This window comes from Girardinichthys multiradiatus, chromosome 13 (assembly GCF_021462225.1).
Source record: "Girardinichthys multiradiatus isolate DD_20200921_A chromosome 13, DD_fGirMul_XY1, whole genome shotgun sequence".
Classification (NCBI taxonomy): Eukaryota; Metazoa; Chordata; class Actinopteri; order Cyprinodontiformes; family Goodeidae; genus Girardinichthys; species Girardinichthys multiradiatus.
Genome location: NC_061806.1, coordinates 23,089,567 through 23,115,648, shown reverse-complemented (window position 1 = coordinate 23,115,648; position 26,082 = coordinate 23,089,567). Strand labels below are relative to the sequence as shown.

The following is a 26,082-nucleotide window of genomic DNA, read 5'->3' as shown; positions in this document are numbered from 1 at the left end:
CTTGAGGATCCTTGCTCAACCGGGTCAAAATAAAAAATAAAATATTACAATTAAACCGCTGCAGATGTGGCACTCCAGCTGTAAATTCTTGCAAGATAAGGCTCTAGCCCCCTCGTAGAAACAAAGCACTTGGAGTCGAAGGAAGTTTAAACGGTGAATAAACAAATCCGAGTTAGGGTCAGAGGTGACACATCTCTGACATCTGAGTCCCGGTCTGAGATTCACTTTTTACAAGCTACACATGTCTAGGAGCATGGAGGTAACAGCTGTTGCACGTATGTGCTGAATCCATTTCTCTTCAACCTCTTTGAGCTTCCTGACTTTGAAGAGAAGTCAAAAACACGTCTAAGCGTCAGGATTAATTTTTTAGAAGCTCAGAACTGGTAAGAAAATTGACCTTTTTTTGTCAAACTAATCTCTTGCTTCTATGCTTGCAAAGACAAAGATTTACAGATTTCATGACCACACTCTCAACCTGCATGGATTATTACTCCAGATGTCTTTCCCCACCAAACCCATAAAAATATCTTCCTTCAAAGAATATAATTAAACATTCACTGCCTTCAGCAGAGTCTTCTTATCATATTTTTATAAGCGGGAATTAATAAAAATTGTGCATTTGTGGTTATTGCACTATGACAAAATCATTAGAGGAAGCTTGCTTGGGGGGAGCCGTCCCTCAAAGACGTGCAGACACACTTGTACCACAGTAAAGCTTCACATGCACATCTGTACGCCAGAGATATGGGCTCTAACTGTCCAGCATGTCATTAAACAGTGCTGCTGCAGATTTATATTCTTGCAGTTGTGCCATATGAGCCTGCATGGTCACATCATGAGTATTATGCAGATGTATTAGAAACACCACACACACACACACACACACACACACACATATCACATTAAAGCATCCAGTCTATGAATGGATTTAATATTTTTGAAGGGAAAAATATTCAGACATTGTGCTTCTTGGACACAGTGGCAAAGAGGAAGTAGAAGGTTGTTACCAAAAAGAAAGAACGTTACAAAAACTACACAATTATTAAGGAAAGTTTAGCAAGCAATTAACTAAAGAAGATATACTTGAATAGAAAAGTAAATTTGATTTGTTTCGTTGTTTAGTTGTCTGGCTTCAAGCAAAAGTTACAACTTCAGTACTGCCATCTGCAGGCTGAGAGGCAACACAACACCTTCAACTACTCAAGTTAAAACAGCAGTTTCTATCATACATTTAGTTGTGATGCCTTTAAATAAAACATCTTCATTGAGTTTACTTTGCATGAGCATGAAATACAAACACAAATCTATGGACTGACTAATAGAAAAAAAAAAACATGTTTAAATGTGCTTCTCAATCAGTTAGAACATAATTGAAAAGTTGATTTATATAATTTAGATAATTCATAACACACAGATTGATATACACCAAGCATTTATTTCTGTTAATTTTGATGAGTTTTAGTTACAGCTAATGAAAACTTGATATACATCAATGCAACGTTGCTGTATGCTTTGATATCAGCCTTCAGGTCATCTGTATTGTTGGTTCTGATGTCTCTCATCTTCCTTTTAACAATACTCCATAGATTCTCTGTGGGGTTATGGCCATAAAGCTCGTCAGTAGAAGGAAGGATGAAGTGCTCTAATATGTCCTGGAGGAAAAAGCCTACATTAACTTTGGACGTAAAACCCAGTGGACCAACACCAGATGATGACACTGATCTCTAAATCATAACTGGTTGTGGAAAGTTCCCAGTGGACCTCAAGAAACTTGGATTCTGTCCCTCTCCACTCTTCTTCCAGGCTCTGGGTCCTTGTTTTCCAAATGAAATGCAAAATTTACTTTCATGTAAAAGCAGGACTTTGGACCACTGAACAGCAGTCCAGGTTCTTTTCTTCTTAGCCCAGGAAAAATGCTTCTGACGTTGTCTCTGATTCAGTAGTGGCTTGAACCAGGAAACTGTAACAGTTGTAGCTCATGTTCTTGATACATGTGCGCTGTGGATCTTGAAGCTGCAGTCCACACCTTGTGAATCTCCACCAAACTCCTGAATGGGCTTTGCTTTACTGCCCTCTCAGGGCCGCATTTATCCCTGAGCTTATGCACTTTTGTTCACAAAGCCACTCAACTTTCCATTAATAAGTTTGGACACAGTGCTCTGTGAACTTCTTTAGCGATGACGTCTTGTGGTTTAGCCTTGATGTACAGGTCCTTCTCAAAATATTAGCATATTGTGATAAAGTTCATTATTTTCCATAATGTCATGATGAAAATTTAACATTCATATATTTTAGATTTATTGCACACTAACTGAAATATTTCAGGTCTTTTATTGTCTTAATACGGATGATTTTGGCATACAGCTCATGAAAACCCAAAATTCCTGTCTCACAAAATTAGCATATTTCATCCGACCAATAAAAGAAAAGTGTTTTTAATACAAAAAACATCAACCTTCAAATAATCATGTACAGTTATGCACTCAATACTTGGTCGGGAATCCTTTGGCAGAAATGACTGCTTCAATGCGGCGTGGCATGGAGGCAATCAGCCGGTGGCACTGCTGAGGTCTTATGGAGGCCCAGGATGCTTCGATAGCGGCCTTTAGCTCATCCAGAGTGTTGGGTCTTGAGTCTCTCAACGTTCTCTTCACAATATCCCACAGATTCTCAATGGGGTTCAGGTCAGGAGAGTTGGCAGGCCAATTGAGCACAGTGATACCATGGTCAGTAAACCATTTACCAGTGGTTTTGGCACTGTGAGCAGGTTCCAGGTCGTGCTGAAAAATGAAATCTTCATCTCCATAAAGCTTTTCAGCAGATGGAAGCATGAAGTGCTCCAAAATCTCCTGATAGCTAGCTGCATTGACCCTGCCCTTGATAAAACACAGTGGACCAACACCAGCAGCTGACACAGCACCCCGGACCATCACTGACTGTGGGTACTTGACACTGGACTTCTGGCATTTTGGCATTTCCTTCTCCCCAGTCTTCCTCCAGACTCTGGCACCTTGATTTCTGAATGACATGCAGAATTTGCTTTCATCCGAAAAAAGTACTTTGGACCACTGAGCAACAGTCCAGTGCTGCTTCTCTGTAGCCCAGGTCTGGGGAATGCGGCACCTGTAGCCCATTTCCTGCACACGCCTGTGCACGGTGGCTCTGGATGTTTCTACTCCAGACTCAGTCCACTGCTTCCGCAGGTCCCCCAAGGTCTGGAATCGGCCCTTCTCCACAATCTTCCTCAGGGTCCGGTCACCTCTTCTCGTTGTGCAGCGTTTTCTGCCACACTTTTTTCTTCCCACAGACTTCCCACTGAGGTGCCTTGATACAGCACTCTGGGAACAGTCCTATTCGTTCAGAAATTTCTTTCTGTGTCTTACCCTCTTGCTTGAGGGTGTCAATAGTGGCCTTCTGGACAGCAGTCAGGTCGGCAGTCTTACCCATGATTGGGGTTTTGAGTGATGAACCAGGCTGGGAGTTTTAAAGGCCTCAGGAATCTTTTGCAGGTGTTTAGAGTTAACTCGTTGATTCAGATGATTAGGTTCATAGCTCGTTTAGAAACCCTTTTAATGATATGCTAATTTTGTGAGATAGGAATTTTGGGTTTTCATGAGCTGTATGCCAAAATCATCCGTATTAAGACAATAAAAGACCTGACATATTTCAGTTAGTGTGCAATAAATCTAAAATATATGAATGTTAAATTTTCATCATGACATTATGGAAAATAATGAACTTTATCACAATATGCTAATATTTTGAGAAGGACCTGTATAGTGACATGTCAGTGACTCTCTGCTGAATACCTATCAAGTCAACATGCTTAAACATGATCATGTAGGCCACAGTATTTCTTTAGTAAAGGTGTTTTTTATTCGTGTTATTTAATTTTTTTTTTATCATCTGAGAAACAGAATTTTGAGTTTTCATTAGCTATAAGCCATAATCATAAAAATTAACAGAAGTAAACACCTTTATAAGGAATCCGTATAATACAAGTTTCACTTTCTGTATTGAATTTCTTAAATGAAAGATTTGATTGTATTCTAATTTATTAAGATGCATCTGTAAGTTCAAACTGGCCATATAAATCTATCTATCCATCCATCTCCAAAAGATCGGGTCGTGAAAGTAACAGGTTAGGGAGGGAAACCCTTTTTCAAGCCAGTGGGATGTGCCCTGAAAACGTCCAAAATGTGGTACCCAGGAGATTCCTGGATCATCTCGGCTGGACTGCTCCCTTCAGGTCAGGTGTCGTTCTCTGCACAAAAGTTCATGTCGTGTCTTGTTTCCAAGTGGTGGATGGAGTAGGAGATGCATAAACAGACAGGGGTGTCAGATGAGCAGGGATGAATAGATGAGAGAGGGTGGGGTCCAGAGCAAAGTGTGAATGACTAAGCAGCTGTAAGTAGGCTTGCCAGGTGTGGCTGAGGTGTGCTCCTGCTGCTGAACCTCCAACCACCATCTTTATTTCATAGCATGCCTGAGCATACCTGTTTGCTCAACCAGCCCGGATAATGTGTAAATAATTCCAACATGGGAACAGAAACATTTAAATAATTTATTCCAAGTCAAAATTCTCCCTTTTACAAAAACAACACAACTTTGCAAAGCATCTCTTAAAAAAATGAAGAGAAAGAAAAACACAGCAATCTAAAGTAGAAATTTCCCATCAGGCATCAGCAGAAATATTAGGAATAAAATGACTATAGTCTATTAAATATGGATTCACTCGATATCTGAGCACTGAATCAATGACCTGCAGATTGTATAGCTTCCATATTTAAATGACAGACTGTGCTGCCTCACTCATTAGACTCAAAGAGGCTGAGGGCTGTAGCTTCAGTCAAGCATGGTGTTGGCTCAACACAAATCTGTCATAGGGCGGCAGTCAGTCCATTAGCTCTTGCAGCAGCCTTTCTGCTCCTCCTGAGACTCTCTTGTCAGACCCAGGGAGCCGGACAGGGTCACGGCGCTAATGGAGCCACGGGTCACCTCTTTGCTGGCCACCTTCTTATGGATCGCTGGGGAGATGAAACATTCTAGGGTAGCATCTTAAGCTGTCATTAAATCTGAGCAAAGATGGGGAGCAAAGATGGGTCCTTACCTGTGAGGACCTCGTTGAAAGCAGCTTCTACGTTTGTGGAGTCCAACGCTGATGTCTCAATGAACATCAGGCCTTTCTTGTCTGAAAAGTTGTGGCAAAAATCACACTCAGTAAAAACTGATTTATTGTTGAAGGAAAATACATGCAGCACATAAGATTAATAATAAATTCACCTGCAAAGTCTTTGGCCTCCTCTGTGGGGACGGTCCTGAGGGTCTCCAGGTCTTTCTTGTTCCCCACCAGCATTACCACAATGTGAGGGTCTGCGTGATCATATAGCTCCTTCAGCCATCGCTCGGCACTCTCATAGGTCAGGTGTTTGCTGATGTCATACACCAACAACGCGCCAACTGCTCCTCTGTAATACCTGAAGCCATCAGAGTTTAAATTCACTCTGATGCTCTGAAAAAATATTCACTATCTCTTAACTCTTCATATTTTGTCACATTAAAACCGCAAACGTCAATGTATTCTCTCCAGAACTTTGGACAGACCAACACAAAGTAGTGCATAGTTGCCGAGAGGAAGGAAAAGGAAACGTAGCTTTCAAATTTCTTCTATATAAAATTCTGAAAAGTGTGGCATGCTTTTGTGCTCGGCCCCCTGGACATTGACATGTGAATATGATTTAATGTGAATCATCCCAAGCTGAAGCTCTGGCCGTATCTTTAGGGTCTATGTTCTGCTGGAAGGTGAAGCTCTGCCTCCATCTCACATCTTTCACAGCCTCTGACAGACTCTGTTTGTTTTGCTAGCCCTATCCGATCTTCCAGCTGCCGGCTGCAGAAATGCACACCACTATGTTTCATCATGGGGATGGAGTGTTCAGGGTGATGTGCAGCCTTGGTTTTCCACCGGCCAAAGCCTTTTGCATGTAGGTTAAAACTTCTCCTAGCTTTCCTGTAGCTTTCTTTCAACAATGGCTTCTTCTTGCCACTCTTCAATACAGGCTGTGGAATCTCTGCACCTCAATTGCCCGACTTATCAGTTTAAGTGGACTGCCACCTTGTGGTAGGTAGTGCCATTGTGTATTTGAAGATGACGGCTTGAAAAGTCAGAAGTTTAAAGTTTGGGATAATGTTTTATTACCTTATTTTGCTTTACGCTTTCTCCCTGAGCTGTCTGCTGTGTTCCTTGGTCTTCATGATGCTTTTTCTTTACTAATGCTCTCTAACAAACCTCTGAGGTCTTCGCATAACCACAGATTAATTGACACATGGGTGGACTCTATTTACCATGATTCTTTAGTTCAGGTGTGCCCAAAACCAGTCATCAAGAGCAAATATCCTGCGACTTTTAGATGCATCCTCTCTTCAACCAGGGCTCTGCAGAGCTGAATGACACACTGGAGAAGGGATACATCTAAAAGCTGCTGGACTGGACATAGGTACCCCTTGTTCAGTTGATTTCTGAAGGCCACTGGTTGAACCAGACATTGTTTAGGGGTAACAAAATAAAGAGGCCAAATATAAATTAACACGTTGTTTTCATATGTGTATTTGCAAATAATTTTGGGAACCATGTATGACTTTTCGTCCACTTCACAATTATACACTACTTTGTGTTGGTCTATCCCATATAATTGTTTGAAGCTTATGGCCGTAACTTGACAAGAACGGGTGTGGATAGTTTTGCAAGGTGCTGTATTAAAAAGGTGTGATAAGCACAGAAGAGGTGCAGCTGGTAATAAAAGGGCAGTGTTAATAAAACTGGCACACGTGAGCCGGAAATTAGCTACTCACTTCATTATTGTGTGCCTTTGACTTCTCAGAAATATTAATCTTGTGTGTCAGTGTGTGTGTGTGTGTACCCACGCTGAGGTGATAGCCCTGTAGCGCTCCAGCCCAGCTGTATCCCAGATTTGGGCTTTGATGGTTAAGTGGTCCAGCCGAACAGTTCGCGTGCTGAACTCCACGCCGATGGTGGTGCGGCTGTCGTGCATGAACTCATTCTTGGTGAAGCGGGACAGAAGGTTGCTCTTTCCAACACCAGACTCCCCTATTAAAACCACTACACACACATACACACACACACATTGGATTGAGTTCCTATTAACCCCATTTCAGGGCTACATGAGGACATTTAAGTAACTTTATGTCTCCTGAAACCAAAATGGATCAGATTGTCTTTATCTCATCTGGTTCTTGTAGACTTTCTGTCACCCATTGGATGCCAGACTGTGACATCACACCAACGTGGCACATCCACACTGGGTCTGACCTGAAGTCTGGAATGAGGGAAGTAGAAAATCACTGCTGCTTTCAGAAGAAATACTAGGATAAACTGAACGTTATCCTCAGGGTTAGGGAGTGGAAAAACGTGGGCTGTTCAGCAGGTCAAAGGTCATAGTTTCCAGTCAAAATAGACAGGAAGCAATCACTTCCTTATTTCTCTGTTCCATTTTCTTTCTTGGGAAAAACCGCAGCATTCAGCTAAAATCTGCTCTATTTTCAGTGTGTAGAAATGTACAGAAATAACTTACTTCGTTTAAGATAATCTCAGCTAAGTAAACACGACTTACCTTTAAAGACAAAGTTGTATGAATCATCTGAGCCCATGCTGCATTCAGTGGCGATGGGTCACTCTTCCACCTCTTAAATATCCAGAGCCACTTTCAAATTTTCAAGCAGTATTTAAGAAGAAACACAAAGCAAAAATGTCCTCTCAGGTTATAGGTGAAAAATTAAAGGAAAAAAAGAAATCTCTGTTCTTTATTCAAGAGGAGGAGCAGCTCCTATTTGAAGACGGACGGAAAAAGAAGAAGCAGGACTCCTGATTGCTTATCAGCTGAAACCCAAAGTAGGGCCGGGAGGAAGGAGAGCAAGCGGAACAGGTAGAACCACTCGCAGGTACGGACTCCACCCTCTGCTGCACTCCCAGACTCATTTGTATGACAATAAACCTCACCTTGCAGGTGGATGTGTGTAAGCCGAGACACGTCACCAACAGTCTCGCATTTACACGGCAGGAAGAGCTCAGTTTGACCTGATGTTCCAATTTTCATGTTCATTTTGTTAATGCAAGCAATTTATACACTTAATTTAATATTATAAGCCTAAATGACGGTATCAAGAAAAGTCAAAGATCAAGTCTCATGTTTGTAAAAAGATACACAACGTCCATGTTCTAGTGTTCTGAGGTTTTTACAACCACAACCTTGGATATATACATACAATCATCTTCAGCTTGAACGTCATATTCATTTTGGCCTCTTAATTTTTTTGAACTGTTTCTTTAGGATGGAACGATAGCACAACTCAATACATTTTGAAATCAAGGATTGGAGATTTTCTCTAGTCCACACAGGTTCAAAATTATAGATTTAGTCTCAAATACACTGCTCAAAAAACACTCAAGCACATTCTAGATCTGAATGAATGAAATATTCTCATTGAATACTTTGTTCTGTACAAAATTGAATGTGCTGATAACAAAATCACACAAAAATCATCAATGGAAATCACATTTATTAACCAATGGAGGCCTGGATTTGGAGTCACACACAAAATTAAAGTGGAAAAACACACTACAGGCTGATCCAACTTTGATGTAATGTCCTTAAAACAAGTCAAAATGAGCCTCAGTATTGTGTGTGACCTCCATGTACCTGTATGACCTCCCTACAACGCCTGGGCATGTTTCTGATGAGACGGCAGATGGTCTCTTGATGGATCTCCTCCCAGACCTGGACTAAAGCATCCGCCAACTCCTAGACAATCTGTGGTGCAACGTGACGTTGGTGGATGGAGCGAGACATGATGTTCCAGATGTGCTCAATTGGATTCAGGTCTGGGGAACGGGCGGGCCAGTCCATAGCTTCAATGTCTTCATCTTGCAGGAACTGCTGACACACTCCAACCACATGAGGTCTAGCATTGTCCTGCATTAGGAGGAACCCAGGGCCAACAGCACCAGCATATGGTCTCACAAGGGGCCTGAGGATCTCATCTCAGTACCTAATGGCAGTCAGGCTACCTCTGACGAGCACATGGAGGACCATGCGGCCCTCCAAAGAAATGCCACCCCACACCATTACTGACCCACTGCTAAACTGGTCATGTTGAAGGATGTTGCAGGCAGCAGATCGTTCTCCACGGTGTCTCCAGACTCTGTCACGTCTGTCACATGTAGAGTCCGTCTCATGCTACCACAAGTGTGAAAGCACCACCAACATTCAAAAGTGACCAAAACATCAGCCAGAAAGCATCGGTACTGAGAAGTGGTCTGTGGTCCCCACCTGCAGAACCACTCCTTTATTGAGTGTCTTGCTAATCACCAAAGATTTCCCCCTGTTGTCTATTTCATTTGTACAACAGCTGTGAAATTGATTGTCAATCAGTGTTGCTTCCTAAGTGGACAGTTTGATTTCACAGAAGTTTGATTTACTTGGAGTTATATTGTGTTGTTTAAGTGTTCCCTTTATTTTTTTGAGCAGTGTATATACATAGACCTTAATATTTGGTTAATTGTTCCTTAGCAAGTTGTAGAGCTTTCTGTAGCCATCAACACGTTTCTAGAATAACTCTGGCTTTAATGTTTTGATAAGCATATCTCACCCAACATCCAAGAGCTCTTTAAAATGTTTTACTTTTAAGCATATAGTCCACAAACTTTCCACCACATTAGCCTGCTTTGTCCAGTCCAAACCCAGTTCTGATGCGTGTCTGGGATCATTGTCCTCTCAGAACATCCAGTTGTGTCCGGCTGTTCAACCACCTTGCTGTTGATTTGTGATGAAGTTGAAGAATTAATTCACTTTGTGCAAAGCATCAGTGCTGCTGGAAGAAAACAGACCCATAGCATGACGCTGCCACCACCATGCTTGACAACATGGTAGATCTTGACTCCCCCAGAGACACTTCTTGTTACTGTGGCTGAAAAGCTCAATCTTTGTCTCGTCTGAGTTTATGATCTCTTGTCATATGTTAAAGGGAACATTGTAATACATGTCATGTAGGAAACATGGACCTGCTTTCTTTAAACATTTATTGGCACTGTGTTGGATTTAAGTAAAGTTTTGAATATTTAACATCTGCATTTGACTTGGGTATTAACTTCTGTAATTTTTTATCTTTTCCTACTTTTTAATTTTTTTACTTGAAACTGTATTAGATTGTGCTTATGCCACCATCCTTGACATGGGACCTGGAAATAAACATGGCCTTTACTGATAATAACTATTAATATTATTATTATCAAACTTTTCTGCAGAATACATTTGGCTTGCCCATGTGAGCAGCTCCAGATTTCAATTGAGCTTGTTGATTTTGAAGATGGGGCTCTGGTGGTTCATGGGCTGTTCTGAACAGCCCAGTTTCCTCTCACCTGAGGGTGAGAGTTTGGGTCAGACGGATAAATCAGACTAACATTAAGTTTCTGAAATGTCATCCACTTCAACCTAATCTATGAACTACTGTATGCCTAAAGGTTTGGTCCGTATCAGGAAACCCCAAAAACCTTAAAGGAGCTTTACCATTCCTGCCTAAAGTGATCAAATATCCAGCCGGTTTGATGCTAGCACCATGTTGGTGCTATAAAAAGCATATGGCCAAGGTGCAACTTGCTGAGAGACATTTATTCAAATATTTGTAGGGTGTATCTATGATGTTGAGCCTGTATGTAAAATTATGTCCCTGGGATTAAAAGTACAATAAACTCAAATGTGTGCACCTAATTCTTCTATGTATTCATTTGATTTGTAATAATATGCTTTATCACTACTGAAAAAGAATAAAAATGACTAAAAACTCCAAATTAAAATGGCATCCACCTGATTATGAGGTAAATGTCTGACAGAAAATGTACACAGTACTCAGAATGTAGATGTTTGAATTTAACTCATTATTGTGAATAACTAATAATGCCACATTTCAAAAGTTTGTACAGAATCTGCATACGTAGAGAATCATGTTTAAAAGAAATAAGGTTTATAGGTTAACAAACTAAATCACATGTTTTTATAAACAGGTTTCAGTTTATTATGTTTCACAATTGTCTAAACTCAGATTTCTGGACAGTCAGGTCAAAACATTGAAATGGTTGGCTCTTATTTTATGTATGTTGCAAAAACCATATAAAAAACACATAGCAATATTTGGCCTGCCGTTTTGGAATTGGGACAAATGGGACCAGTTCTAGTTCAAAAACTGATTTCTAAAACCCAGCCTGGGTGACCTTACATTAGATACAGGTTGTTAAAAGCAGAGTTATTAATAAAACATCCAAATTGACAATTCTAATACATGAATACGCTTTGATTGTGAACCTGTATTTATCTCTTCCCATCAACTCTGACCAGCCTCTCTGTTCCTGCTGTAGAAGAGCATCCCCAAAGCACCAACACCATGCTTCACAGTGGGGATGCTGTGGTCGAGGTGATGTGCTGTTTTAGTTTTCTCCCACACAGTGTTTTGCATGTTTGCTTTGTCTATTTTATGGCTTGTGGCAAACTGCAAAACAGGGCTTTCTTTCAACAATAGTTCTCATATTGCTGCTGTCCCATAAAGGCCAGATGTGTAGAGTACAAAAAAAAAAATAGCTGGTCTGTCAGCAGATCGGATCTCTGCAGCTCACCAGTTACTTTGGGCCTCTTGGCGGCTTCTCTGATTTGCAGTTGCCATAATCTTTTCATTTTCAGCTGTTGGATTGAACAGTTAATCTGTTCACACATGGAATATTGTTTGATAACCTAACCCTGCTCTAAACTTCTTCATGACTTTCTCCCTGCTGTGTCCCTTGGTTTACATGGTGCTCTTTGTTCACCAATGTTCTCCAACAAAGCTCTGAAGCCTTTACAGAGCAGCTGGATTTAATCACGCAAATATCGACTATTTACAAATTAGGTAACATCTGATGGGAATTTGTTGCAGTGGGTTTTATTTAGGGGTACCAGAGTCAAGGGCAGGAAAATATTTGCAACCTAATCTTTTCAGATATTTTTTATTGCAAATGTTTCAAGCCATGTACCCTTTTCATTCCAACATTTCCGTGATAATTTTGGTCCATCGCATAAAACACATTGAAGTTTAAGGTTTTAATATGACAAAAAGAAAAAAGCTAAAAGTGGAATGAATAATTTTACAAGGCACTGCATCCTGATTTGGAGAAAGGATTAAACCAAATCCCAAAGAAAGCCTGATTATATATAGGGTTTAAAAACAAACCTCACTGCAAATGTAGTCTTTTATTTCACACTTCCCCCTAAACAACAGGACATTGTAAAACCTTTAAAACTCCAGGCCGATCACCACACTGTAATCAAAATGACAGGGGTAATGGTTGGTGTGTTGACCATGATTTATTACTTTTCTTTAGTACAGTACTGTTAAAAGTTAGTTCCAAACATATTCAACTGGGAGATGGATTTCTTTATTTTAATTCAGCTGAGTTCAACAGACAGAGCAAAGCTATTGAAGCAGTTGCCAAGTTCATCACAACTACAAATGCTGAGAATTTCAAAAAGGAAAAATAATAATAATAAAAATAATTAAACAACCTAGACTGTAAGATTGGAGCAAAGAATGGTGCCATCATAGGTTAACGGTTTTCTTAAAGCCTTTCCATTATATCATTTTTGTTGACTCACGTGATTTCCACATGTAATTTATGTGAAATAAACCAGTTTCATATCTAGGTACTAACTCCCTCAAAAACAAAGAGATAAGAGTGAATAATCAGATTTAAATGAAAGTTAAAATGGTTTGTAGGATTCATATTCATACCAGCAACAACCTGTGCTTCAGGGATGCTGTTATTTGATAAACGATTATGATTACAGCTTTCAATGAGAATTTTCTTGGAGGTGGTAAGAGTCTCATTTCCTGGCTGAGTGAGGCAGGTATTTATCAGCCATGATCTCACTGGTCAGAGCCGGACAGCAGGACTAGCAATGGTGACTATGGAGGGTTGTGGGAGTAGGGCATTTAAAAAAATAAAAATAAACACTGCGATTAAGTGTGGGCACTTTGATCCGGAGCGACAAATTACAACTTCTGAGGGTGAAAACATGGAAGGCGTCATGTTATTAGGCGCTTGCAATAAATAGTGAAAGCAGTTGGGCAAAACCAGCTGTGTGTGGAGAATGTTGAGAACTAGAGGAAACGTGGAGGGAAGGTGGTTGGGACGTCTGTGAACATCTGTTCTCCTGCTGGTTTTCAGGTTGAGAGCTTGTAGACCAGAAAACTACTGACCTGCCTCACAAGAACCATGTACGACGCAGAGACGACTGCCTTTCACATCGCATGGGTTGTGTCTGTATCATGTAAATCTTTGCCTACAGAGCGCTACTTCAGATTTTTGGTGAAGGAAACAATAAAGAAAAAAGAAAAATGGTTGGGAGTCCCTTTCTCTTCCCATCGGTACACCCTTTGACGAGAGACCGGTTCAGTCCGACCCCTACAGCAGAACTTCGTGGGTGAAGCTGGTTGGTTGGTGCCGAACATAAGAAGCAAGGGGGAAGTAGGGAATGATCTTAGAACAGATGTAGAATGACGGTCTTTCAGTTCTTGCCCAAGGTCTGGGACAATACACATACATTTCTGTTGGTTCTCTGTTGGGTGTGTTATGTGTTAAGTGTGTGTTTATGAGCATGTCTGCGTGTCAATATGTACTGTATGTCATTACGAGGGCTGTGAGCCCAGCAGTCTCTCAATAGCGGCGTTGATGTCTCCTCCAGTAGCAATGAGGGCCTGCAGGTTGGCCTCGCGGTTGATGAAGCCCATGGCATTCAGCTGGTCTAGCTGGGTCTGGAACCGCACCTCTGGGGTCTGGGTCTAAAGGATAAGGTCAATAGAGATTAGAATAAGACAAAAAAAAAACACCATGCATACTGCAGATGTGATTTTAGCATATGTGTCTGGTCTTGTACCGTTGCGCTTCCTCCTCCACCTCCTCCAGCAAACATCTGGAGCATCTGTTGCATCAGCTGCTGCTGAGCAGGGTTTGTTGCAGCAGCGCTGGGTGAGGACGCAGGGTTCTCTGCAGGAGCGGCGCCTCCTGTGGGCACACCTGGAATTCCACCTGTCAAACTGGGAAAAAAGAAAAGAAATATTTAATTTAAACCCTCTACTAAAATGCAATGTGTTTCTCTATGTGTGAAGGGATACCTGGGCATAAGGCCTGGGGCTTCTGTCTGCAGCATCTGAAGGCCCTGCTGGATTTGCATTAGAGCTTGCATGGCCCGGGGATTGGTCATAACTGACAGGGCCTCAGGGTTCTGCATCTGAAAACCGGCAGAAACGGGAGCAGAGAATTAGCAAAAGTTACTTTGAACAATAAATTGCAGCAGTGTGACTAATGAGACCACAAATATTAAAGCCAAAACGATGGTAAAAGTATGTTTTAAATATTTATAAATTCACATTTAAAAGACAATTTTTTTAATAATTCGGTTTTACTAATTATTATTTTATCCCCAATCAGTCCCCTATTCAGAAAGAGGAACAAGACACATAAACCTTCAATTGTTGGGTTTAAACAACCAAAACAAAAAGAAACACAAGTAAAATAAATGTTATAGAACACAATGTATAGTTTTTATAACCAAAATAGAAAGAACGTATACCGAACATTTAGTTAGGAACTGATTTGCCTTAGTCAGTTTCGAAAAGGGTGTTTTAGATGGAAAAGCAAACATTACCTGCTGCAGAAAAATGGGCAGCTGAGCTCTGAACTGTTCCTGCAGCTGTGGGTTTCCAGCAAATAAAGGATTATTCATCATTACCTGATTGAGAGAAAAAAATAAGGCATTAGTCATATGGCTCCAGCAGCAGCCTACGCTGCCTACTCAGTCATGTTAAACCGGTTGTGTCGTATGCAATCAAAAGAAATTGTCTTTATGTCCAAAATTTCAGATTTTTAATCTATATCTTTGTGCAGCAGTGAATACGCATGAACATGCATGTGTGTAAGTCCGTCCCTCTGATCCTCACCTGGGATGCTAACTCTGGGTTCTGAGCCAGCGACTGCATCATGCTGCGCATGTACGGAGCAGACAGCATGTTCTGCATCAGCTGAGGGTTTTCTGAGATCTGTTGGAGTAGACTCTGCATTCCCGGGCTGTTGAACATGCCTGCAGCACAAAAGGACGCGTCCAGGAGTGAATGTAACTAAATAAGGGTATAACAATACAGCAAGCCCACAAGACGATACCCAATAATGGATTCTCAGGAACGACATAAGATTTCAACATGATCCACACTTTATCTTTTTACAACTGAAAGCTTCACGAATTAAAAAGTCTTTCTAATAATATGTGATCAGTGGAGAATATTTCAATTGTGTCATTTAAGAATGTAATATAGCCCTAGTGCCAAAAAGGCATTGAAAATGCCTGTTCTTTGTGTTTTATCTAATAAAATAAAAGGTTTCTCCAGACAAAGACACAAGCTAACAACAACCTCAAAGTAATCTATGTCACTTTGTGACAGATTACTTTGATAATAAATATTTGGGGGTTTTATTCAGGAGATCTCTCTTACACCACCTCTAGCTAAGTTATGTACAAATACAACAGCAGCAAACATATGAAGCCATTACCATTTCCCAGACTCCCAGGATTGATGCCGAGAGGGTTGGACACACTCGGGTTGGCGGTCGCTGAAGTAGTAGTGCTTCCTGTGGTTCCCCCTCCGCTCTCAGAGGGGTTCGTAGAATTCGGAGGCCCCCATGGATTGGGCAGGGGCTCTCTGTTCTCTGTCCGTGACGGTTGAGCACCAGACTCAGAGGTTCCACCGAGAGCTGAGAACGGGTTGCTTCCAAACTAAAAGAAAATGGTTCAAATATAGTTCAGTACACAAATTTCAAGTCACAGGTCAAAACAAGGGCTGACTCAAGGATCTGTGAAGATCTTGAGCCCTTCTCATAGATACCTGTTCTCTTGCTGCGCTGAACATGGGCTCCTGGATGTCTGTGTACATCCTCCTCAAGGCATTGTAACCTCCGGGAATGCTCTCCAGGTTGCTCAGAGCGCGGTCCTGGTTTCGCATCATTTCCTGCATCATGGCTGGGTTCCGGGCGAGTTCCATGGTCTGGGAGGCAGAATAAGAAAAAGAAAAGAAGCATAGCTGATTGAAGTTTATTTAAAATACACAACTTAAGACTAAATGAATAACCTGAATAACAGAAAAATCTGTTTGAAAAAATCTGATTCTCCAGTCAGGCCATCTTTCTTCACCTGTCTCATGAGCTCAGGGTTATTGAGCATGTGGGATATCTCAGGGTTGCGCTCCATCAGCTGCTGCATCTGTGGGTTGGCCATAATCATCTGCCTCATCAGGTCAGGGTTGGACATCATGTTCTGCACCAGCGGGTTCTCCATGATCTGAGAGAGCATCTCTGGGTTGGACATGAGCTGCCTCTGCATCTGCTGCTGCAGCTCCATGAAATTAGCTGAGCCCATGCCCAGACCAGCTAGACTGGAAAGGTCCCCAAAGCCACCTGGAGAGGGTCAGTGCTGGTTAAGAGTGGTAATCTATGGCCAGTAGAACATTTTAATTGTAATAACACACGAGCACTCACTCATTAAGTTGGGCGTCTGCGTGGGTGCAGAGCCGGGCCCGGCGGGGCCTGCTGTGGAGGCCGGGTTGGTGGCTGGACTAGAGGTGGAGCTACTACCTACCTGAGTGGAGGCTGAACTAGAGGCTGAGGTGCTACCGCCATCTGCTGCCCTACAGAGAGTTTAAGGTCACATGATAAGAAAGTTTAACCTAAGGTATTAAATTGCACACCAGGACGCAATTAAAATCCAAAAATCCACTGGTAAACTGTTTCAGTTGACCAGAGCGCTTTGTAGAAAAAATAGTAGCCTTACTTGTTTGCTGTCTTAATGACAAGGTGGACTGTCAGGCCATCTTTGATGCCATGCTGGCTGAGACTGTCACCGTCCTTCAAGATCTTCCCTGCAAAAATCAAAACCAACTGGTCCTGTTTGGCTTTGAACCGCTTTGAGATCTCCTCTTTAAACTGGAAGACAGAAAAAAATAATAATAATAAGATTTCTGCATTGAAGTGGCATTAAGGCCATTAAAATGTGTTTCCGGGTAGACCAGAAGTGTTGTGAATGACTAATGGAAAGGGCTTCTTGCTAATGGTTTGAAACCAGGCATGTTCTGGTTGTCGACCTCAAGGTGTACCCGGGTTTTAAAACGTCAACTAATATTTCCCTTTATACCATTGCTATGATTTAAGGTCTTTTTAATAGGATGGCAGAGAAAGTGCTAGAGTGGCAGACTGTTCCAAATGACCATGGATATCAGCCGTTTTCTTTTTTTTAATGACAGAAACGGTTCACTTGGCTGAACGAAGGCTCATACACTTTTCCCCAATTACAGAAACGACTAATTTGGGTCTGAAAAACACGGAAATATATGCGGTGGAAATTATAAGAGCTCCACCTATCAGTCTTATGAAGGTAACGCTGCTTTAAAACTACAGCTGGTGAGCAGCAAGTCTCTGAAGCAGCTGAATGCAGACTAACTGAGCAGACAGCCCGACTAATTAAGCAGCGTGTTTATACACCCAGTGTTACTTCCGTGGAGATTAGAAAAACAAGAAGATGTAATATTCCTCACAATAAGCACCTAAAACTTCTACTTAATATATCGAGTGGTTGTCTAAACACTTTGCTTAATTCTACAAATTAAAATCCAAGTGAATAAATGATAATAACCAGGGTTCACAGTTTTGATGTAAAAATATTCACTTTCCCAAACTAAATGTCCAACCGTTCTCAGTGTTTCTTGTTCGTTTTAAAATATAAAATACTAAAGGGCACCGTGAATTTATGGCAGATATTTCTGAAGTGGGCAGGCTTTAATAATGGAACCTGGAAAAAACTGTAACTGGATGGAAGGAGAGAAGAAATGACACAAGGTAGGAAGGTAGGATGGGAAGAAAGAAAGATCGATAGATCGAACACGCGAGAGGAAGGAACCAGGAAGAAGGAAAAAGGTATAAAGAAAGGAAGGACGGAGCAATAGGAAATAAAGTCAGAAAATGCAAATGATTTCCCAAACTTTTTTTTTGTTTCATCCTCATTTCTACTAGAAGAAAAAACTACAATCACATTAAAAAAATGTTCACACTGTGTAAGAACCCTGCACAGCTATATAAAAAGCAATATTTTACATTATATTTCTAGCAGTAAGAATAGTTGTTGCTTTGCTGGTTTCAAATTTCAGGCTTTGTTTTAAATTAAACCATTAGCTCCTCTTTTACCTCAAAACCCAGGCACTTGTCCCTAAGCCTAACATACTGCCCTTTGCCTATATGAGAATAAATATTTTGGGTTCATTCTCCACCTTTTTCTATTCACAGGGATACCCCAGTTTTGTTTTATTTATTCCAGTTATTCCTGCTTCTTATAAATAAAACAGAAATGTAGTAGATAAAAAGGCATAGATGCAAACACTAAAAATCCCAAGTAAATGGGCAGTTTGAAAGATTTGGTGACATCTTGTGGTGAAATAGTGACACACCATCAACTTATGGCACTCTTTACCAGAGGCTCTGAAAAATCAGGCCCAGGCAGAGTTATTTTTAGGTCTTATGAAGATATCAAGTAATTAACTATTAAAGTCTTCATTGCATGGAAACAGTACAAGTGGATATAAAGATGTTGATTTAAAGTTTAAAAAAGGTTTTCTCTTTTCATTTCCACCTAACTCTAACATGAAAACAGTTATTTAACGTAAAGTGGATCCATCTGGAGGCTTCATAATTACCTTAAGGTAGGAGGTAATTATACCCAACAAGTACTTCTTCAAAGTGATTATGTTTAACATTCAGACCAGATTCTGATTTTTATGTAGCCTGATTACCATTAGTTTTTGATCCATGAGGAAATGTGAAGGTTGGTCCAGACAGTTTGGTAAGTACTGTTTTCATACTTTTACTCCAGGAAGTCAAAATATGGTTAATGACTAGTAGAAAAGGAAGTCTTTAGATAACAGACAGCTATTATTTGTGCAGTCATGGTTTAGACCTCATCTATCTATCTATCTATCTATCTATCTATCTATCTATCTATCTATCTATCTATCTATCTATCTATCTATCTATCTATCTATCTATCTATCTATCTATCTATCTATCTATCTATCTATCTATCTATCTATCTATCTGTCTGTCTGTCTGTCTGTCTGTCTGTCTGTCTGTCTGTCTGTCTGTCTGTCTGTCTGTCTGTCTGTCTGTCTGTCTGTCTGTCTGTCTGTCTGTCTGTCTGTCTGTCTGTCTGTCTGTCTGTCTGTCTGTCTGTCTGTCTGCCTACCCGTCTACCTATCTACCCATCTACCCATCTACCCACCTACCTATCTCCTGCCAGCATTTACAGAACAGGGCTGAGATCTGGACTTTGACTGAGCTGTTGCAACACTTTGATACTTTTCTTCTTGACCTGTTCTGCTGCGGATTTGCTGCTGCTGTGCTTGGGTTCATTGTCCTTTTCCGTGATCCGATTTTAGCCAAACTCTACCTGTTAGCTCTGGACATTTGGGATACAGAGGAATTACTGGCCGACTCAGCGACCATGGAGATTCTATCCTTTGTGGAAACGAAACAAGTCCCTGTTTCACTGTTGACAGTTTTAATCTGCTATTTGTGCTAGTTTGGTGTGTAACATTTTCACTAAATAATACCCGCAGTCTTCCTGGTCCTGTCTGTCCAAACAACATTATACAACTAGTCCTTACATTTTTCAGAGGCAACTTGCAAACCATTTTTTTCTATGCCCAATATGTAAAATATTCTTCCAATGACTGCATGTTTGGAAACATTTATACTATCTGGTAATTTCTTTTAAAAATCGTTTATGGTGGTTTATTTTCAAGTACGTATTTGTTCACACTTTCCTAAAGATAGCTCGTGGTCTAATCTGCTTGAATATGATTTTGAGTTTTTATATATAGTGATATAATTCTCAAAGGATGTATCATAATACCACACATACACTCAATATAAATCCTTGAAATGTAGCTACTACCATATAGTAGAGTGGTCAGACTGTATAAATTTAGATTAATCAGTCATGGCATAATAAAATATGATGGAGGATATTACAATATCTTTTATCCCTACCCATCTACATAGTATGAGTACATAAAAACAGCCAGTAGGTAAATAAAGAACAATATGTTTCTTCAACAAAAATGTAAAAAAAGCATTAATATTCTTATCTCTGGTCATCTAAGACTGATAACTATTTATCTGAACCGTTTCTGTCATAAAAAAAAAGAAAACTGCTGATATTCATGGTTATTTGGAACAATTGCTTTCGAAATGACCATGTCGTGGCTGCTAGAGGGGTCACGAAGACCTAAACTCATTGGGAAAAAACTACTGGGTATTTTGGTCCCCTGGTTATCTATTTGCAGCTTCGTTAACTTGTTTTGTTGGAAAATGTCTGTTAACAGGCAGAGTGCTGATAGTTTCATACCTTATCTATTTAAGTCATTTCGCACCAACCTTTTTTTGGAACAAAATGTTTCATATCAACCATGCGTCAATTCATACCCGTCTTGGAGACACTGACGCTGCTTTGACAGGTGATTATTTAAAGTAACCAAACGAGGATCAGAACCAAAAAGAAAAAAAACTAACAATAATGGAATATGTTGTGCTGGAATTTTTCTTTTTTTGTAAATACTATGTCTGAAATTTTAACATTTTATAATAATTTTTCACCATAATTAAAGAAAACACTTAACCACTAAGAAAAATAAGCTGATACGCAATGGTTGAAGATCATGGGTAAAAACGGGTTAATTTAAAAGTATGAAATGGAAGCAGAAAGGGACAAAATGGCCAGGCCTGGAAATAAAATGGAGGTCCGAAGTGAAGTGGGCACAGTGACTTGAAGTCTCGCAGAACAAAGCAACGCTCTATGTGTAACAAATCTTGGTCACAGACAAAAGATGCACCATTAAAACTAATCTTTTAATAAGGGTGAAGCATCCTCGCACCACAACCATTGTTCATCATTTTTTAATAGTATGATAACGTTAACTCTATTAGGGAAGATTTTACTACGGTTTTGTAATATTAGAGTAATTACACAAAAATAAATGAATAAATCACAACCTAATCCATCTACTTTAATTTAGAATAGAAAATATATATCTATTACCATGGTTATGATAAAGTTGTCTATAACACTTATTGTTTTTGAATTTGATACACAGACTTAAGAAAAACTATTAAAGACTCACTACATTTAGTAGTATTTTCCATGTGCTTGTTGCTCTAAATATTAATCCTTGTTGTCACTTTGCTCTTCATACGCTAAGAGCTGCAACATTTCTCATTGCTTACAAGGAAAAAGTGTAGCAGTGTTCAGCAACAGGTTGGGGAGGGTCAGCTCTGCATCTGGAGAAAACTCTAGTCTGGAATTTTTCTAAGGTCTCAATTAAAGGATATGTAGGAACAGTATCATGGAAACATTTAGCGGCTGTGAAATCGCAGCTTTTTAAAAACTCGTTAGACTAGCAGCTGGCCCATGCCTAGTGGAGGTTTATTTAATCTAAAAGTTTCCTTAATATGTTTCCAACATGTTCAGTTTAGATTCTCCTTTTTGTGCAAGAAGCATTTGTAAAACAATGCAGGTTGTTTTGTTTTTATTACAGAATAGTAATGAGATTAAAGAGAAAGATTAAAGTGGCACATCTGGACTCCAGTCATCATCTTAGAAAATGTCAGTTATTTTCTTCATATACAATATTTGCAATGTCATATTTATTAAATAAATATAAGATACTAAAAAAAGTAATTATACACTGCAAACTCAACACCATATGACACATATAAGCATTTATTACTGCCTAAGAACCAACATTAATACACAACGCTTAATAACCCGCTTTGAATGGGATTATATAGAGTGCCTTGTGTTTCCAGGTGAAGCCGTCGCCAAGCCAACAGCAGCACTGAGAATACTAGAAATCCCCAAGAAGCCTGAATGACTCAGGAGCAGAAATGAGAATGTTCTAGACTGAAAGCCAGCTTTGACTTTTTAATCAGGCTGTGGAGCTGAAGTAGGAAATGAAAGCGATACACAATGGATCAGCTATCAGTAACTACTTCCATGGTTCTCCGAGGGTGTTACTGCCTCTCGCAGTTAGCAAAGTAAGCGCGTATCCGTCAGCTGACACTTGTTTAGCTAAATAGTTGGTCCGAATAACAAGCTAACTTAGCTCCCCCGGCTAGCAGTTAACTGGCTAACCGGTTAGCAATTTCCAAATCTTAGCGCGGTCGTTTCATACAGTGGAATATTCACAACGACAATGTTGCCGACTAAATTGTGATTTAACCAACAGTATTTCGATTTCACACAACCGCTTTTATTCCAAGCAGCCCCAGTTAGCCGGTAAGAGTGGTGACACATGCTAACGAATTAGCTTCCTAGCCGAAGTTGTGGGCATGACGTTAGAGCGCAACGGTGAACAGTATCCGACCAACCTGAGTGACAGAGGCGTCCTCTGCGATTGCGATCTCTTCCTTGTCCTTGGGTGTTTTCACTGTGACCTTAATAATCGTCCCCTCCGAGGCTTCGGGTTTATTATTATTGTTGTTGTTAACAGGATCTGCGGCGCCTTGCTCAGCCATCTTTACTCCGCCGATGGAACAGCTCGGATCTAACGTTCGCTTCCGGTTCAAACCCGGTCAAGTTTTTTTTTTTTGCCCATCCAGTCACCAAGTAGTTCCTGTAGGAGTCCATCTGTTAAAAGTTAACAAAACAAATAATAATATAATTCTTCGTTCTGCCAATAAAGTCTATGGCAAATGGTCAAGATTTAAGCCAATCTTTACGTATTTTTTAATGAATACGTTCTTCAGCTGTTTCAGTGACAAGGTTGGTTGTAAATTCACATGAATTGAATAAAAACACCGAACAACCCTTAAAGTTGACTGGACACAACTGTTTCCAACATGTTTAAAGTAAAATATTTTTTTTTATGAAAAGTGTTTATAAGACAAAACTTAGGTCCAATAGGAGCAGTGAAACACTTGCTCCTACCGTGCTTTCCTGCTGTGCTAGGAAAGTATTTTACCTTGAAATACAGCCTTGCTGGAAAGACCCAAGGCATCAAACCATAGTCATGTGGTCAAAGTCCAGACTTACATCTAACTGAGATCTAGACCCAGACTTGGAAATTGATGTTCACAGATGATCTCTATTAATCTGACATAGTCTCAGATACAGGTCCTTCTCAAAATATTAGCATATTGTGATAAAGTTCATTATTTTCCATAATGTCATGATGGAAATGTAACATTCATATATTTTAGATTCATTGCACACTAACTGAAATATTTCAGGTCTTTTATTGTCTTAATACGGATGATTTTGGCATACAGCTCATGAAAACCCAAAATTCCTATCTCACAAAATTAGCATATCATTAAAAGGGTCTCTAAACGAGCTATGAACCTAATCATCTGAATCAACGAGTTAACTCTAAACACCTGCAAAAGATTCCTGAGGCCTTTAAAACTCCCAGCCTGGTTCATCACTCAAAATCCCAATCATGGGTAAGACTGCCGACCTGACTGCTGTCCAGAAGGCCACTATTGACACCCTCAAGCAAGAGGGTAAGACACAGAAACACATTTCTGAACGAATAGGCTGTTCCCAGAGTGCTGTATCAAGGCACCTCAGTGGGAAGTCTGTGGGAAGGAAAAAGTGTGGCAGAAAACGCTGCACAACGAGAAGAGGTGACCGGACCCTGAGGAAGATTGTGGAGAAGGGCCGATTCCAGACTTTGGGGGACCTGCGGAAGCAGTGGACTGAGTCTGGAGTAGAAACATCCAGAGCCACCGTGCACAGGCGTGTGCAGGAAATGGGCTACAGGTGCCGCATTCCCCAGGTCAAGCCACTTTTGAACCAGAAACAGCGGCAGAAGCGCCTGACCTGGGCTACAGAGAAGCAGCACTGGACTGTTGCTCAGTGGTCCAAAGTACTTTTTTCGGATGAAAGCAAATTCTGCATGTCATTCAGAAATCAAGGTGCCAGAGTCTGGAGGAAGACTGGGGAGAAGGAAATGCCAAAATGCCAGAAGTCCAGTGTCAAGTACCCACAGTCAGTGATGGTCTGGGGTGCCGTGTCAGCTGCTGGTGTTGGTCCACTGTGTTTTATCAAGGGCAGGGTCAATGCAGCTAGCTATCAGGAGATTTTGGAGCACTTCATGCTTCCATCTGCTGAAAAGCTTTATGGAGATGAAGATTTCATTTTTCAGCACGACCTGGCACCTGCTCACAGTGCCAAAACCACTGGTAAATGGTTTACTGACCATGGTATCACTGTGCTCAATTGGCCTGCCAACTCTCCTGACCTGAACCCCATAGAGAATCTGTGGGATATTGTGAAGAGAACATTGAGAGACTCAAGACCCAACACTCTAGATGAGCTAAAGGCCGCTATCGAAGCATCCTGGGGCTCCATAAGACCTCAGCAGTGCCACAGGCTGATTGCCTCCATGCCACGCCGCATTGAAGCAGTCATTTCTGCAAAAGGATTCCCGACCAAGTATTGAGTGCATAACTGTACATGATTATTTGAAGGTTGACGTTTTTTGTATTAAAAACACTTTTCTTTTATTGGTCAGATGAAATATGCTAATTTTGTGAGATAGGAATTTTGGGTTTTCATGAGCTGTATGCCACAATCATCCATATTAAGACAATAAAAGACCTGAAATATTTCAGTTAGAGTGCAATGAATCTAAAATATATGAATGTTAAATTTTCATCATGACATTATGGAAAATAATGAACTTTATCACAATATGCTAATATTTTGAGAAGGACTTGTATTTTGCAAAGAAGAATGGAAAGTACTTTCAGTATCTAGGTCTGCAAAGCTGGTGAACTCAAATAGACTTGCAGTTGTAACAGCAGCAAAAAGTTCTTTAATTTCAATTTTCTAATGTTTTTTGGAAAATTTGCATAAACCATGTATCACTTTCCTGCCACTTCTCAATGCTTTGTGTTAATTCACCACATAAAATCCTAGAAATACACTGACGTTTTTGGTTGTAATGCAACAAAATGTGAAAATGTTCAGGGGATGTGAGTCTTTTTTTAAGGCAGTAAATTGCTAGGACTGAGGAAAGCCACACTGGCCTGAAGCAGTTGTTCTTTCGAAATCCCTGAGATGTTAGCAAAGTTCTGCACAATATCACAAGATGCTTGACACACTGAGAACCTTCTCATCGGCTCCAGACACAAAATTAATCCTCCCGACCATGGCCAGACACTGCAAGTCGTATCCGTGGATCTGTGGCCGGGAGATTTCATGCCAACTTGCCTGCAGTGGTAAAACACAGACAAAAAACTTTACATAAAAATCCAGATCTGTTTATGTGGTAAACAGGAAAGTGTCAGACAATTTAAAAAAAAGTCACATTTTAAGTTTGGGACTTGTTGGGGGTTGTTTAACCCATAATGCCAAAATAGACGAAAATCTTTTCTTTGTTACAATCTTTATTCGTTTTGTCCTTGCATTATTTCCAAGAGTAAGGGTTGGCTTAATTTCAGTTTGTGTCATTTGTTACAGAGGACTTTGGTCCCAATTTTTTGGTTTTACATGTGTTTTATATGTAGATTTGCACTAAATATTAATTGAAATATGTAACAACCAACATCAAACAATGCTAAAAAGGTGCATGGCCTTGGTCTTTTTCTACTTTTTTTCTAGTGGTATGGCATGTTGGTGGGAGCTTTCTTAAAACAAAATAAAAATTAATTAGCTTTGATTTTCAAGCCACCTAATGTGGTGGAGGTGTTTGAGTGCTCTGAAAATCCCAGAGCCTGTGTTGTCCGTGGCAATACCCCTGGTAGGATCTCCCGTGGCAAACAGGCTCTGGACCAGACAAAGAGCCGTTCAAAAGCCCTAATGACAGTCTGAACTAGGCACGAGAGGACGCCCGAGGTCTTACCCTGGCACCAGGCATAGGACTGGGGCTAGGCGGCAAGCACCTGGT

At 40.5% G+C, this 26,082-nt stretch overlaps 2 protein-coding genes across 2 annotated transcripts; both read right to left on the bottom strand.

Annotated features, from left to right (window-relative positions):
• Positions 1-4,550: 4,550 nt before the first annotated feature.
• Positions 4,551-7,963, bottom strand: LOC124879489 (ras-related protein Rab-25-like). The gene is made up of 5 exons (XM_047384100.1): positions 7,632-7,963; positions 6,925-7,120; positions 5,284-5,477; positions 5,111-5,191; positions 4,551-5,027 (listed from the first exon to the last, which is right to left on the bottom strand). Exons 1-5 carry the CDS (start codon positions 7,666-7,668, stop codon positions 4,903-4,905), a joined length of 633 nt encoding a protein of 210 aa, XP_047240056.1. The 5' UTR covers positions 7,669-7,963; the 3' UTR covers positions 4,551-4,902.
• Positions 7,964-12,388: 4,425 nt separating this feature from the next.
• On the bottom strand, positions 12,389-22,741 carry ubqln4 (ubiquilin 4). The gene is made up of 11 exons (XM_047384415.1): positions 22,559-22,741; positions 16,920-17,071; positions 16,628-16,776; positions 16,284-16,546; positions 15,979-16,137; positions 15,647-15,869; positions 15,040-15,179; positions 14,748-14,831; positions 14,215-14,330; positions 13,977-14,136; positions 12,389-13,881 (listed from the first exon to the last, which is right to left on the bottom strand). Exons 1-11 carry the CDS (start codon positions 22,703-22,705, stop codon positions 13,729-13,731), a joined length of 1,746 nt encoding a protein of 581 aa, XP_047240371.1. The 5' UTR covers positions 22,706-22,741; the 3' UTR covers positions 12,389-13,728.
• Positions 22,742-26,082: the final 3,341 nt, after the last annotated feature.